The sequence below is a fragment of the Caloenas nicobarica genome, chromosome 19 (genome assembly GCF_036013445.1).
Source record: "Caloenas nicobarica isolate bCalNic1 chromosome 19, bCalNic1.hap1, whole genome shotgun sequence".
Taxonomy (NCBI): Eukaryota; Metazoa; Chordata; class Aves; order Columbiformes; family Columbidae; genus Caloenas; species Caloenas nicobarica.
In genome coordinates, this window is record NC_088263.1 from 1,484,625 (window position 1) to 1,499,539 (window position 14,915).

The window sequence follows — 14,915 nt, forward strand, 5'->3', positions numbered from 1 at the left end:
CCTGCTGGCATAGGAGACCAGGCACCACGTGCCTTTCGAAGACCTTTCCCCTTGCACCTAGCCAGTCAGTGGCAATACTGATTCTCAACAGTACTGGTTGGAAGCAATTATCTCTGTACAGTGAAGTCCAAACCATGTCCTGGTTCTGCCGTGCTTTCTGGGGCACGAGCATGGCAGCAGGCCTGGGAAGGGAGATATACAATGAAGTCACTGTGTATGGATGAAGGATGCTTTCCTCCCATCTCACCCAGAAGAACCCATCAGTGTCCCTTGAAAGGCAGTCCTGGCTGTGCCTTCCGACTGTGTTGGGCAAGGACTGATGGCCCTTGGGGAGAAGGTCACACCACAGTGCTGACTGAGGGGTCGGAGAGGTTGAGCTGGCCAGTGATGTCGGTGGGATGATATTGCTGCAACACACAAAGACACAGACAAGGAGAAGGAAGCGTTAGGCAGTTCTGGCACTTGCCCCCACCTCTACTTACACCCTATTTGTCCCTACAGGAAATCTCTCACGGGTGATGCAACAGCCCAAAACCTACTGCTGGCTGAGATCCCCTTCCCAGTGCAATCCAGGCTTGTGCAGAGGTCATTGCAGACACTCTCCAAGCACCCCAGCGCTGGGCAGGGAGGACGCCCGGGAGCGCGGCACAGCCTGTGCCGAGCGCGGCAGCCGCGTCGCCTGCGGAGCGAGTCCCTCTCTGCTCTGGGAGAGCTACAAGACAAAGCCTGTGACTCATCAGCCCAACCCACGGCTGAACCTGTGTTTGGAGGGTCTGGCTGGGTTTCAGCATCTCTTTCGTGCCAGATCAAGCTGTGCTTTGAGGCCAGGGCGTTTCACCTCCCTGCTTGAATGACTCTGCTTTGGCTATCCTGTCACGCAGGTGAGATGTGCGGTGTGGCTGACTTGCAATAAAATGTGGCGTCAATTACTAATGTGAAAATACAGTGTGTTTTGGGCATGTGGCCTGGATTTGGGGTTCTGCGCTCCTTGCGGGTGGGGACTTGGCAAATGCTCCCCAGCCGCAGTTCCATCAGCAAGCAAATGGTCAGAGCAGAAATAGCCTTCAATGAGCAAGGAAAAAAAAAAGTCCTTCCTCCCCAGGCAGGGCTTTACAACTGGGTAGTTCTTGTCTCCCTTCCTCCTTCCATACTCCCTTCTTCTCCCAGTTCCACTGTCCTGACTCCAAACCCTGACCTGGAAGCCCTGTCCAGCCCCGCCGCAAGAGCAGCTGGCACGGAGCATCTCACGCTGCTGTCCGGGGGCCTGAGCCTGTGCCAGGGCAGGAAAGGGTCTCGGTGGGTCTCAGGTGCTGCGATGTGGACCCTCTCCAGTGGCTCTTGCACCAGGCTCCCAGGAGGGCTGCCGTTTCTCTGGGCTCCTGGGGGGCTCTTCGGTGACAGGATTTTACCCGACTGGCGTTGGTCAGTGGCGACTGTGGCCCCCGCAGTGCTGCTGGCGGCTCTGGCACTGTGGCTACCCTGTGTGGCCCTGCACCCTGCCACGGGGAGGCCTGGGGTCCCCCCGAGCTTTGCGTGGGGTCCCCGAGGCTGCCCTGCTCTGCCCAGTTTCGTGCTTCCCCAGGAGCCCTCGGCGGGAGCTGCTGGGGCAGGGGTGGGAGCAGCATGGTCCCATCTCGCCAGTACACGTGCCGGGGACGTGCTGACACCGGGGGAGCATCTCATGGGATCACTCATTTAGGGGGCTGGCTGATGTCAAAACGGGCAACACCTTGCTGTGGCCTTGCTGTGCTAAGTGGCAACACCTTGGCTGTCACCCGTTTGCACAGGGAACGGCCGAGGCAATCCCAAAGTCGCTCTGCCGCCCTGGGGGGAGCTTTTTGTGGCAATTCATCAGCCCACCAAAAGATCCCCTTCCCAAAAATGGGTGCAACGGTGCCCTCCTTGCAAAAAATTAGGATTCCAGCTAAATGCAGACTTTCCACAGCAAAACGGGCGGGTGGTGTGCACTCGTGGGATGGGGCTCAATTCCCGCAGGGAGGAGAGGCGACAGGGAAAGGGGAGAGGCTGGATGACTCACTGGTGGAGAAGAAGGAGGAACTTGAGATACAAAAAGAAACAGGCAGAAGAAAGGTCCTTTGTTAAATATCCTGCCTGACGCAAGCGGCCGGGGGAAAAGAGGTGTGTGTGTGTGTGCATGTGCCTCAGTGTGTGTGCGCCACTGCGGTGCAAAGCTGGGGGTCTAGCAGGGCAGGCTGGGGCGTTCTGGCCTCTCTGCACAGCTCCGGGGTGGGAAATGCTAAAATAACCAAGCGAAGTGGGGAATCTGGCCAGCAAAATTAAAATACAAGAGCATGGCTTTAGATTTAAAAGCATATCTCCTCCAATCACAGAGTTATCACAGGGTAACATTCTCATTTACTTTTTTTTTTTTGTGTAGAGTTCATGCATGCAATTTTTAATAATAAAAATGAAAAAACGAAAACAAAAGGAAAAGAAAAAAAAAAGCAAGAAAATTGTCATATCAAAACTATGTTAAAGTAGAACCAATGCTAGAAGCACATATCAGTAATTTAGGGCAAATTATGTTACAGGGATGGTGCAATTATCCCCAAACCAAACATTAATAAGCCAAGAAATTAATCAATATTAACCGTAGAAGAGACTCAAACATGTTAAGGTATGGAAGTGAAGTGAAGGCACCAAAAACTTTAAATGACAACCAGGAAGAAAATATAGACAAGAAATTAATATGTCTTTAAAAATGACTTCAACCTAATCTGGGCTCATATGGTAGTCCCTGGCTGGTGGAAGATTTTCTGGAAGAATTTTCGTTTTTGTCTGGTTTTATTTGTTTTCAATTAAAAATTATGATTCCAGCTAAATGCAATCTTGCTGTAGAAAATGTCAGCTTTCCTTTTAAAAAAAATAGTTGTCTTTGACCTACTTTTGGTTCTTTTGGGCCAAAAACTAGGTTCTTTTTCAGCCAAGAAGCGTTTGGCTTTGGGATGGCTGATCCTTCACTGAAAGGGTGACCTTCTCCATGAACCCCCTGGGTTCTCGACCAGCTCTGGCACCATCCCCATGGCTGCAGGGCGAGCATCGCCTGGCAGCGCCGGGCCCTCGCCTGCGGTGACATGGGGTGTGTGTCGTGCTGTGTCTGGGGGGACGCCCGCGGGCTGGCAGCGTGGCTCTGCGGGGTCTGATGACGGCTGCGGTGGGGGAGCTAAGGGATCTGTGCGCCTCGTTACGTGTCTGTACGAAATGTGCCGGCTCGGAAGGTGTCTGTGTGGTTTATGCGTCTCACATGGCTTCTGTGGGGTTGCAGTATCGTGGGTGGCTGCGATGGATGGCAGTACGTCAGCTCTGCGAGTGCTATTCGAGTTGCAGGAGCTGCCTATGGGGAACACATGCATCTCCTCCTGGGGCGGTGGGGATGATGTGCCGCGGAGAGGCTGTGCAGCTCGGGTGATGGTGGGCGCTAGGACGTTCAGAGTGGGGTGGTAGCTTCCCAGGGCTGTCTTGGCTCCATGGTGCCAGCCTGTCTCTCTGGCACTCCTGAGGGACCATTCTGCAGGGCTGCAGAGCAGAATCCATTTTTAAAACTCCCGACAACGAAAAGGGAAAGAAGCAAGGCCACCAGGTTTGCGTCTTTCGCTTACTAGCCAGGAGAGCCCATGGGGCTGGGGTCAGCCTGGCCTTCCAGCCCCATGGGCTCTCAAGCCTTGCCCAGCTGAGACCTGGTGTGGGCCCACGGCTCTGTCGAGCACCATGAAACAGAGCACCTCTCTGCTTTCTCATCTTTACAAGGACCCCAGGCAACGTGTCCCAGCATGCTACGTACTCATGGGGCCTTCCACAGCAGGAGGGCGTTGGGGTCTCTGAGCCAGGGCTGCTGCCTGGAAGCGGAGGGCACCAAATAGCAGGCTGTGACATGAGCTGGTGGCAGCACCCTCCTGCTGGCTGCTCACCCTGCAGAGCAACCAGTAGGCCTGCCCGACATCACGACAAAGCTTGTGTCACCGTGGGCCTCCTGCAGTAGGCGGACCTTGGTCTGCTAGCCTCCATCTTGGCCCCGTTGGCTTGGATGTTGGCCCCTGTTCTTGACCCAGCTAGCCTGATTCCCTGGGGAATGTGTCCTGGGACCCCAGCTGTGTCACCCCCTGACAGGCAGTGGACTGTGACAGGCTCCCGGGCAGCAGAGCATCACTGCCCATAGCTGCCCTGGAGATGCAGCTGCCCCCAAAGTGGGAGACGTCCTCTGGGATGAGTGGGACTATCTTCCTCCATGACTTGCCCATGAGCAACGTGCCAAGAAGAGTGTGGCCAGGGCCCAAAACATGCGAGTCCCATGCTGCACTGGTCTCCACTGGGCCAGGGAAGGGGAGAGCATGGCCCCACTGCTCATACATGGGACTTCTGGTGCAGATGGCCCCAGGATTTGGTCAGCTCGGGGCATTGGGGTGCTCCTACCCTGGGGCAGAGAGCGCTGTGGAATGGTGTGAGGTAGCGTGGATGTCACACCATGGAGCAGGACCAGACCCAGGATGCCACCCCGAGGACAGAGCGATGTGGGAGAGCTGCCCCGTTGTTCCTGGGTTCTCCCCTCTCCTGTGCCCACCATGGGCGCTGGTCTCCTGAGGTGCCCACTTCACCATGATGCTCCTGACCTCCCAGGACAGGACTCCTTGGTTTCCTAATCATGGAGTGGCTCAAACACCAAAAAACATGGTGTCTGCTTGAGACACACTGATAGTCGCCCCTGCCGGCTCTTTCTGCATTTTTTTCTCCCCTTTTTTTCTGTGTACCCCACCTGCCCCTCCACCTTCTCACTCTTCCATTCTTCTCATCCCTGCATGACCCGCCCCAGCTATGTTCTCCCTCCCCTGGTCGGGGCTTAGGCCACCAAGACACAACCTGCAACCTTCCTGCAGTGCTGCTCGGTTGGTGCAGCGGTGCGGACGAGGGATCCCAGACACAGGGTCATCACCAGGACAAAGTGCTGCCCAAGGAGCACAGGAGAAGTGCAGGAGGTGACAGGGATGCCCGTATTCCCTGTTGGGTACGGGGGATGAGTGGGGAGAGCGTGGGTCCCCACCTCGTGCCTGCCAGGTTTCCAGGTGGCAGCAAGAGAAGCGCTTTGTGTGAGATGGTGGCAGCAGAGCCTGGCTGAGGGCTCAGCTGTCCCCAAGGCTGTGTCCCAGGGGTGCTCCAGGAGCTTCTCAGGATGGAGCCTGCATTGGTGTGAAAGGCAGCCGCCTCCGTTTCGACTACAGAGCTGTGGCCCTGAGACCCCCTGTGATATCACATGCTGCTCCCCGAGGTGCCCCGAGCTGCGGCTGGGGACGGGCCACCCCGGTGCTGGGGCCACATCTCCCCACACTGCTGTCCCCCCGTCCCCGCCATGCCTCGGGCAGCCTGGTGGGGAGCCTGATCTGAGCAACCCTGGGCAGAAACCCGCCGGTCACCCCGGGGAGGCAATTTTGGCAAGCCCGTCGCGCCGGGAGGTTGGGCGACAAAACGCAGCCGCTGCTGCCACACGAGACAACAGAGTAGCCACAGTGCAGAGTGTCATACAACAGACGGCAACATGCAGAGGGACACGGCTCAGTCCAACAGACCAACAGCCCAACCTGACGCTGAAGAGTGTCTGAAGCTCCAGCACGAGCAGACACATTTGCACATTTGGAAACAGCTGGGTTTAGAAGCAGCAATTTGGAAATTTTCTCTGGTTACGTGAGAGCAGTTTTGCTCCAAGGTGGAAAGCACAAGTTTGAACCAAGGTTAGGTCTTTAACAACCTCTTCTTTCAAGCCTTTGCATCTCTTTTCTAGAGCTGTGTTACTGCTGACGATAACCAGAGACAGCTGCCACTCCTGTGCCGAGGACTACGTCCCGGATGCTAATCGTCACAAACAAAAATCACATGTAGAGAATGGGACACGCATGGCTCTCGGTGAGGTGACACGGTGCCCAAATTAAATTGAGGTGATAGTTTTTAGGCATACAATGACAAACAGGTACAGGAACACTCAGGAACAGAAAAATAATTAAAAAAAAAAAAAGTCATCGCTTTCAATAGGTCAGCACCGGTAAGGTGAGCGAAGCACAGAGAGGAACATCAGAAATCATCCAGGCAAAAAGAAAACAAAAAACAAAACAAAAACTCGGTTGCATCTCCCAACTCATCACAGGACTCCAAGCCACCTCCTGCCTGCCCTCCAGGATCCCAGCATCCTTGAAGGTACACGGGATGACTGACTGACTGACTGACTGACTGGTGACGAACATGAGCTATGCATGTACACTGGCAGCTTCGGGATGGGTGTGTGGCAGTCGATGGGATGGCAGAAGAGAGAAAGAGAGAGAAAGAGAGAGGGCAGAATTGTTCTTCTTCCTCTTACCGTATCCTTGGAGGACCTACGTCTCTTGAAGCTGGAGGCCAGGGTGGAGGTGATGGACCTAAAAGTGGCTTTCTTTTTAGGGTCAGGTTCTGCTCTACCACTTTTTCTATCCTAAAATGAATATGTATAAGTGATTAGATCTCTAGTGTGTTGTTGGAAACGCTAAATCTATTTGAATACTGCCCCGTGTCATGTCCTTCATTTAGGTGAGAAAGCTACTGGAGGTGTCCTGTCACTCCCAGTCCTTCAGGGGCCACCATGACCCACGGCTACGGCATGGCCACCAACTGCTACAGCTACGGGGCTGGCCTTGCGCCTGGAGTGCTGGAAACCCCTCTGGGGGGATGCCCTGTGCTCCTGGGTGTCTGTGTCCAGGCCGGCACGGCTGACCTGCCTTCCTGGGGATGCTCTGCCTGGCACCCTGCCCCTCGCTGCCACCGCCAGCCTGGCTAGACCGAGAGGTGAGATGCTGTGCCTACCACTAAAAAAAAAAAAGAAAATTTGCTCAGGGCCTTTTCTGAGGCTGAATCCTAGTGCCACAAGAGAGAGAGAGGACTGCATTGAAAGAGAAGTCATTGTATGAATAATCTGTAAAAAAATGTATTCAAAAATTTAAATGATGCAGCTGTGCAAAGCCGAACGTGGTTGTTGGTGGTGGATTGGTTTTTTTCGCTCAAAGTAAAACTGGTTAGAAAAAAAAAAAAAAAGGAAACTGGAAGAAAAAGAAAAGGAAAAAAAATAAAGGAAAAGAAAGGGAGGAGGCAAAGCATTAGCGCTATGATGTCATCAGGGTCGGGATGAACTCAAAGAGGAACGGAACTGAAAAATGTAGGCATTGGAGTTAGCGAGTCGGACCTGGTTAGCGCAGGCTGGGAGCACCAGCCGCCATGGTGCGGGGGCAGCGAGCCGTGGGGACCGGCCGCGCTCGGCGGCGGGCGCTGAGAACGAGTCCTCCCCAATTGCTTTCGTGCCAATGAGTGTGACCTTTCCGACGGGGGACGGAGTGACCAGGTCTGGCTCTGCTACCGCACGGGGGTAACCAAAATGTATCCCGCTGGTGCGTAGAGCATGCTCGGGGATACATTTGCTCCTCCTTCTCAGTTCTCTCTTTTGCGGACATGCACAAACGGAAAGGAAAGCAAGATGAATGGAATGAAATGTCTTTTTCTTCCATGGCATCTCAGGAAATAGCCATGGTAAAACTGTGACCCCAAAAACCATTATTTTTGTTTGTTTGTTTTAACAAATAAATCTTTCCACTTGCCTACCTTCTAGCAATGTACCAGATACTAGTGCTCTGACGTTTCCTCCTGTGGAAAAGTCTTACAATGTCAAACGGCTCTTTACCATGAGGCTGTTTACCCCCACAGGGCAGCATGCTTTGCTCTCAGTCCCACAGACTCTGCCCAAGGACCCAGTGCAGTATTTTCTAGAAGGTTGGCAAGTGAAAAATGGCAGTGCGACTAGTGTGCTCTGTCCCAGCAGCCTTAACCCCCTCGGTGCTGCTGCTTTTCGGAAGCAAAGGAAAAAAAATTAAAAAAAGGAAAAAAAAATTGAGAAATGACTTTTCCGAGACTTTTATCAGCGAACTGAACCCCGCGAGCTCTCAGGATACAGCAGCCTGGCCTCATGCTGCTCTCGGGCAGGTGCTTCCACCCGGGCAGCCCCCCGCACGCCCCAGCCAGTGCTGCTCCCCCAGGGCCACCGCTCTGGGCTCCTTTTGGGGTCCCCGAGCCTCGTTCTCTCTCAGTCGTTCACTGGCTCTGCTGCGAACGGCAGTGTCCTTTAGTCGCCTAAAGGATCTTTTGCTCTTTGAACGCCAGTTTGCTTCCCCAAGGAAGAAAAGCAGCCCGGGTGATTCAGAGAGAGCTTCCAGCCACCCTAAACTGGGGTTCAGGGGCACCATGGGGCTCAGCCCCAAAAGCAACAGGGTAAGGGAAGTGTGAGGCTGGTGGCCCACAGACATGCCCATGGCTCAGTGTCACTGTCAGGCGCCACCGACCCCCCCGGGCTCCCCCACCTGAGCAGCACGGAGGTGTTTCAGGGATGGGACAGGCTGCGGAGAGGCCCCGGGGAAGGGGCGCAGGGGAGCCTGGGCACTGACATGGCTGGCCCTGCCTGGGGAGATGTCCTTGTCTGCAAAGGACAAGAGCACGCACCACCTCTTTTTGGAGTCAGTCCCAGGTGCAATGAGGGCTACTGCATCCCCGGGGAGTGGGCAGGGAGGAGGAGGCGATGGAAACCATCCCTGGAGCATTTCTGCACGCACCGGGCAGGGATGCTCAGGGGCAGCTTATCAACCCTCCCGTCTGCTGGTGAGCACGGCTGGAACTGAGCTGAGCCCCTGCAAAGGGAGCCATGCCAGCACCACTTGCTTGGCCAGGGCAAGACGTGGCTCCAGCACGTGGTCCCCAGCAGAGCAAAGTCCATGTCCCGAGCACCGCTGGGGCATTTGGGCCAGGTCTCTGTCCCGGTTGGAGCTGTGTACAACACCTCCCGGGAGAGACAGCAACAACCAAGGGCAGCTCCTGGGGACAAGGCAGGGACCCTGTGGCTTGCTAGCCACCCAGTAACACCCGACTGGAGTTACTGGGGTGTGGGGTGTGGGATGTGGGACAGAGGGCCCCATGCCAATTCACAGCTCTGCATTCACTGATTTGGTGAAGGAATGGAAAACGCACCTGTTGGAGATTTGCTCTAAAAACGGTTTGTCCTACCTGCAGGTTTTTCCTCCACACATTAACGGCTGCAAACGCCAGCTGCATCTGCTTCCTCCGCGCGTCCTTATGCCTTTTGTAAGCTATTTCTATGAATATTAAAAATATCCCGGCAACAATACCTCCAGCCACCAGCATAAACACACCTGAAATAAGCAGGAAAGTTACAGGGGGCAATGAAAATTGCACTATGACAATTCATTTCCTCTGTATCACGCTGAGCAACAGGAGCATCTTCCAACCCAGGGTCCCCCTGGCCCCCCACCATCCCCCTGCAGTCCTGGAGGGGCCGCGGAGGGGAACCCAGCAGAGCAGGGCAGGCGCTGCAGGTTGGGGACCTGCGGTGATGGGCAGAAAGGTGGCGGGTGCTGGATGTCTGTGCAAGCTCCTGTCGGTCGGGCACGGGGCACCGGCTGCGCTGCAGCGATGCTGGGGGCAGGCACGGCACGTTGGGTGCTGCACCGAGCACCAGGGCAGACCCCATCCCCTGGGGCTGAAGGGTCATTTGCACCAGAAACCCAGCTCTGGAGCTCCCGTTCCTCCCATCGGGAAGGACAGCCATGCACAGAGCTCTCTGTGCTGCCCTCGGCCAGCAGCAACTCTTGGGGCTGACATTTTTGGAGTGGTGTCCTGAGGAGATGGAGCGAAGTGCTCCTTCTCTTAGTGTTTCTGCCCTGGCCCACAGTGCCAGCGAGGATGGGGTCCCATCGGACACCCCTCGTCGCCACATTGGCTGGATGAAGGACCAGCAGCGCCACATTGCTGCAGAGGGAGAGCCCATCTGGGGGAACTTGTAGACTTTGCAAAGAGGGACCAAGAAACCCCTGCTCTGTACAGATTCTCCTCCTCCTGCCCACTGCCTGCCACTCGGGGCAGCTGGGACACTCTCCTCGGGGCTGGGGGCCGCCCCTCTCCGCCAGCCCCCTCCTGCAGCAGGGTCCTCACTTGCCTCCGCGGCTGCTCTTGCCTCCCCCAAGCTGCTGCTCTCCTCTCTCTGCCTTGACGACAGCTCTGATTTCACCGTGACAGCGGCAGTTTGGCCAGAGCAGAGGGAGGTGAGCAAAGCAGGACATCCCCACCGATAAGAAAGCCGCCCCAGGGAAGTTGGGGGAAACTTCGCGGAGCTGTTTTGGACAAGGTGGGATTGGAGCCCAACACAGCAGCCTCCCAGCGCTAGGAAAGCACAAACCCAGAAGAAGCAGAGCTTTGGCCCGAGAGGAGAGCCCTGGAGAGGAGAATGTCTTGAGCGAAAGCAGGCTACCCAGCGAAGAGGAAGAAAGAGGTTTGCAGAACAAACCTGCCATATTTTCAAAGGTGAGTGTTGCTGGGGCATTGCTACGGGAATCACACTCCTGATACCTCACCCAAGTCTTGTCCAAATCCTCCATGAAGCCGTTCTCGTGGGACCTGAAAGCACAAGGAGACAGGACAGAGTAGTCACTGGGGACTCGCTGGGCACATGCTGGGGCACATTCTCTTCTCCACCCTAGGACTTCGTGCTTGCCGCAGCCTACAAGCACACAAACCGATGACGTCTGTGTGTGCACACTTGTGTGTGCACACTTGGCTGACCTGTTCACGTGCATGTCCACATACAGCTTTTGCGTAGGAAGTACATGTGTGTGTGGTCAGTCTGCAGTGGGTGTCCATACTGCGTGTGTATGCACGCTGCCCCATGCACAGCTAGTGCTGCACCAGCCACAGCGCAGCAGTGCAAGCAGCATCCCCGGCTGCCAGGTGCCACTGGCCCTGACAGAGAGCGAGAGAGCTGCCCGGCTGCTGCCAAAGGGAGCCATGTGCAAGCTTGGCTCCCAAGGGGAGGGATGGAGCTGATGGGTGTGGGCAGCACTCACTCGGAGGGAGGCTGCAGGGAGTTGACATGAACCATGTCCCCGCTGCCCTTCTGCGTAATCCCCCCCATCTGCCACAGCTACTTGGGAGCTCAGGCAATGCTGGACCCCAGTCCCACCTCTGGTGATCACCAGCCCCCTCTAGGTCAGGGTAGGGGCAAAACTGCTGCCTGGCAGCTCCTTGCTGTGCATAGCAAGGGCTGGGACTCCCTGACAAGCTGGTGTCACAGCTTGGGAACAAACAGACCATGTCCCTGCAGTGCCTATGTCTGCCTGAACAGCTGCTGGAGATGGAGGTGGGCACGGAGCACACGTCCCACTGCGGGTCCCCCTGCAGTTTCCTCCCTCTTGTTCCTGGCATGTCCCCACCACCTTTCTGGGCCATCTGTAGCCCTGGGCCTCCCCATCCTCTCTCAGCAGGACACCAAGGGCTTCTGCTGTCTCTCCAGGCTCCTCACATTGTTGTCCCAAATCCCATCCCATTGTCACCCACCTCACAGACGGGTTCCTCTGGCTCCCTGTGTTACCCTGGGTCCTGCCTGAGTCTTCGCCATCCTGTCCATGTTCTCCCTCAGGCTTTCATCTCTGCATCTTGGGCAGGACCCTGGTGGCTTCTGGCCCTGTCTCTCTGTAAAATTAGTCTCACATATCCCTCTCCCTCCACTTGTTGCTTCCCTGCTGCCTGTTACTCCATCACCACATTCTTCTGTCTGCAACGAGTGTGGCGTTTCCAAACTAATACAGGGAAATCCCTTTTTACCCATATTATCAGATTGAATTGTGACACCCCATGCTGCAGGATAAGTCTGGTATAAAAGCCTTAGTCGAACTCAGCAGGGGTCCTGACGTACCTCTGCCTAACAGGAATCGCCAGAGTTGAAAGAAAAGCCCCTGGAAGATCAGGCCAGGGCAGCACAATGCGATCGGCCAGGCTGAGCTCGCAGGGAGCAGGGGGGACATGGCAGCACCTTGCCTGCTGCTGCAGCCTGTGCCCTGCTCAAAGGACCTGGAGCTGCAGCCCCAGGGCTGCTCCCTGCCCGCTCTGCCTCTGCCCCTGCCCGTGGCCACCGCTGCCCCGCTCTGCTCTGCCCTCCCACCAGCTCCATGCTGCACCCCAGCCCTGCGAGCTGGAGCGGGAACCGTGGGTGCCCACTCTGGTCACTCAGGCACGTCCCTTCCATCAAGAGTGACATAGCAGCCCCCAGAGCCTGTCCCTGCAGAGGACTGGAGAGGGGGTTGGTGGTGCCTGACACAAGGCTACTTGCGTGCTAACACATGCAGCGTTTGGGGCAAACCCCGTGCCGAGAACCATGTACGGACTTGAGGATGGCCAGGGAGACGTTCTGCTTCCATGGGCTGTCCTTGCGCATCCCGATCCCGAAGCCAGAGCGGAAGAAAAGCTCCCCTGTCGTCACCAGGTCACACTTCTGAGAGGCCTCGAACTCCAGCACCGCTGAGTCCCAGATGAAGGCGTGGAGCTTGCTGGACACCGGGAGAGGACAGACAGGTGAGGATAGGCAGCCCGGCCTGTCTGCAGCCACCCTGGGAGCAGCCAGGGCGCTCCCAGCCCTAATTTAAGCACTGATTAGTATCACCTTCCTCCAAGCAGTGTCTGTGCTGCTGGGAGGCAAAATTTTGGAGGAGGAGAGTGAGGGGTTTACATGGGATTTGGAGCCACCCAGCCTTGCACAGAAGCAAGCACAGAGGCCAGAAAGGGAGGCCATGGCCAGGGCCAGGGGTCTGACTGTGTCATTCCCCATGCAGACCTTGAGCTGTCCATCCAGCCACTCTAGGACTAGGCAGGTCTCCTCAAGCCATGCTTTGACTGCACCTCCCTCCAGGTTTGCATCAGCCCTGCTTGCTCCACCAGACTGCAGACCCCCAAAACTCTTCCCGGCATGGCCAGGCAAGGTGCTGGCCCCACTCACTTGTCCCTCACTGCCTGGATGGCTTCGGCAGCGCTCTCGTAGTTGTGCTTCTCCATGTGCCGGTACATGGTGCTCAGCTCCACCTGCCGTCGGAAGTAGATGTCCACCGAGCTCTGCTTCACCGTGGCATAGATGAACTTATCAGAAGGGTTGCGCAGCTGAAAGGCAAGGTCAGGCCTCCTATTTCTCCTGTTCTTTATCAGCCAAACTGGCTCACTCCAAAGCCACGTTTCCTAATTTCCTATCCCCTTCAGGGACCTGTTTCCCAGAGAAGACCTTGAGTCCCTCAGCAGAGCTTAAGGTGCCATGGGGCAGTGGATGCTCTGGGACCATGGTGGTGGGGCAGGGGATGCCATGGGACAGGGACACTGTGGCACTGAGGATGCAGGAGGCCTGTGGATGCCATGGGGCTGGCAGTGCTGTGGGCAGAGGACACAGTGGGGTGTGGGATGCTGTGGGCCAGTCCTGCCGTGGGGTACGTTCCTATGTGCCTGAGCTGATAAGCTGCAGCTGCGTCCTTGCCAGAGCAGGAAATGGGTTTGAGGCACGCTGGTATCTGCTGAGAGTATTGACGGCACCGCAGGGACAATTTCATTAGTTATAACTCATCCATAATGAATTGTTTCCTCGTTGGTTAGTACAGGCTCTCCAGGAACTGGCAGGCAGTTCGGCTGGGTATGTTCTATTTCTGGACAATACGCTGATCCCTCCCTGTGTCTGTCTGTTCCCACTCAGCACAGGGGTGCAGACCCACCACCAGCAACAGCCCCAGGCAGAGCTACCTGGGGCTTCACCCCCTGGCACAGACCCACAGCCTTGTAAAAGCAGAGCTCCGGCTACTACAAGCCGTATTACATGAGCCAGGAGATACCCACTGGAGGCATCTCCTGCATCTCTGCCTAGAGGTGGATAGGGAAGGACAAAATAAGTGAGGGGTCATTACCCGGGGGTCGTTGATGCCCGTAATTCTCTCCTCAGGCCGGTCTAACACCAGGAAGGCTGCCAGGTTGGCAGTGTATGAAGCCACAATGATCATAGCGAAGCCAGCCCACACCATGCCAAGAATACGGGCAGAGAAACTCCGGGGAGCACCTGGAGGAAGACAGGTGAGATCAGACTGGCATGACAAGGTCTTGGCTTGGTCACCAAAGCCACGTCTATCCCGCGTGAGACTGACGGCAGCTGCAGATGTGCCCCATCTATCTGCTCTGCTGACAGCCATGCAAGGAGGTCCTGCATTGCCCACACCAAGAAAAACACATGCCTCCTTCCAGGGCATGATGTATCTTGAGCAAATGGGTGACCCTGGGCAGGAGGAGCAGCCCAAGAAGGATCCGTTTCCCATTCTTGATGGTGAGAAGTGGCAGGATGGTCTGCACAGGGAGCACCATCACTGAATCCCCCACCAGCCCACTACAGAGAAGGCTCAGGGATGAGGGCTGCACCCGTTCATGGTACTTGAGGGCATCAGCCCTGCCACAGACAGGAGGCAGTGGAAGAGGGCAAGGGTTTCTCCCCCAGCCCAGTGTTCCCCCGGCTCACAGCCAGACCCGCAGGGCAGAGCAGCCCCACTACACGCTGTAACGCACCTTCTCCGATGCCAGAGTTCAGCAGGACTCCCCAGGAGAACCACATGGCTGAGGAGAGGGTCAGGGCATCTTCCTCCTCCTCCTCACTGTTCACTTTGAACCGGCCAAACGGGCTGGAAAACAAGACAGAGAGCTCTTCTGATGTCACTTATCCTGGTTCCTGGGGCTCTCTGCTGTGCCCTAAGCGCCCTGATGCAGCCTTACATCACTCATCCCTACAGACTGCGCCTATGCCCCAAACAGCTCTTCACTCCTCGTGTCCTGCTGCCCTACATGTCCCCTTTGCTGATCTGCAACCTTGTCCAGCTCACACTGGTACTTGTCTCTCCAGGCCAGAAAGATCATCTGATCCTAGCCAGCTCCAGCCTCACCCACTGCAACATGGAGGGCTCCCTGCAGACTGCAGGCAAGAGCCTCTGGGCACAAGGCTAAAGGGGGGACGGGCTCCCTGTCCTTCAGAGGAGCTGCCT

At 56.2% G+C, this 14,915-nt stretch overlaps 1 protein-coding gene across 5 annotated transcripts in view; it reads right to left on the reverse strand.

Moving 5' to 3' along the window:
• Positions 1-338: 338 nt before the first annotated feature.
• Positions 339-14,915, reverse strand: part of GRIN1 (glutamate ionotropic receptor NMDA type subunit 1) — a 37,457-nt gene continuing 22,880 nt past the window's right edge. For 2 of the 5 annotated variants that reach the window (XM_065648492.1, XM_065648491.1), the window contains 8 exons: positions 14,446-14,558; positions 13,800-13,948; positions 12,857-13,014; positions 12,249-12,410; positions 10,376-10,485; positions 9,079-9,224; positions 6,362-6,472; positions 339-407 (listed from right to left, as the gene is read on the reverse strand). In XM_065648492.1, the coding sequence (XP_065504564.1) occupies positions 339-407; positions 6,362-6,472; positions 9,079-9,224; positions 10,376-10,485; positions 12,249-12,410; positions 12,857-13,014; positions 13,800-13,948; positions 14,446-14,558 (1,018 nt within the window). Of the gene's footprint in view, positions 408-3,333; positions 3,538-6,361; positions 6,473-9,078; positions 9,225-10,375; positions 10,486-12,248; positions 12,411-12,856; positions 13,015-13,799; positions 13,949-14,445; positions 14,559-14,915 lie in introns of those variants that run through there. The other 3 variants (XM_065648494.1, XM_065648493.1, XM_065648490.1) reach the window with 2 other exon arrangements.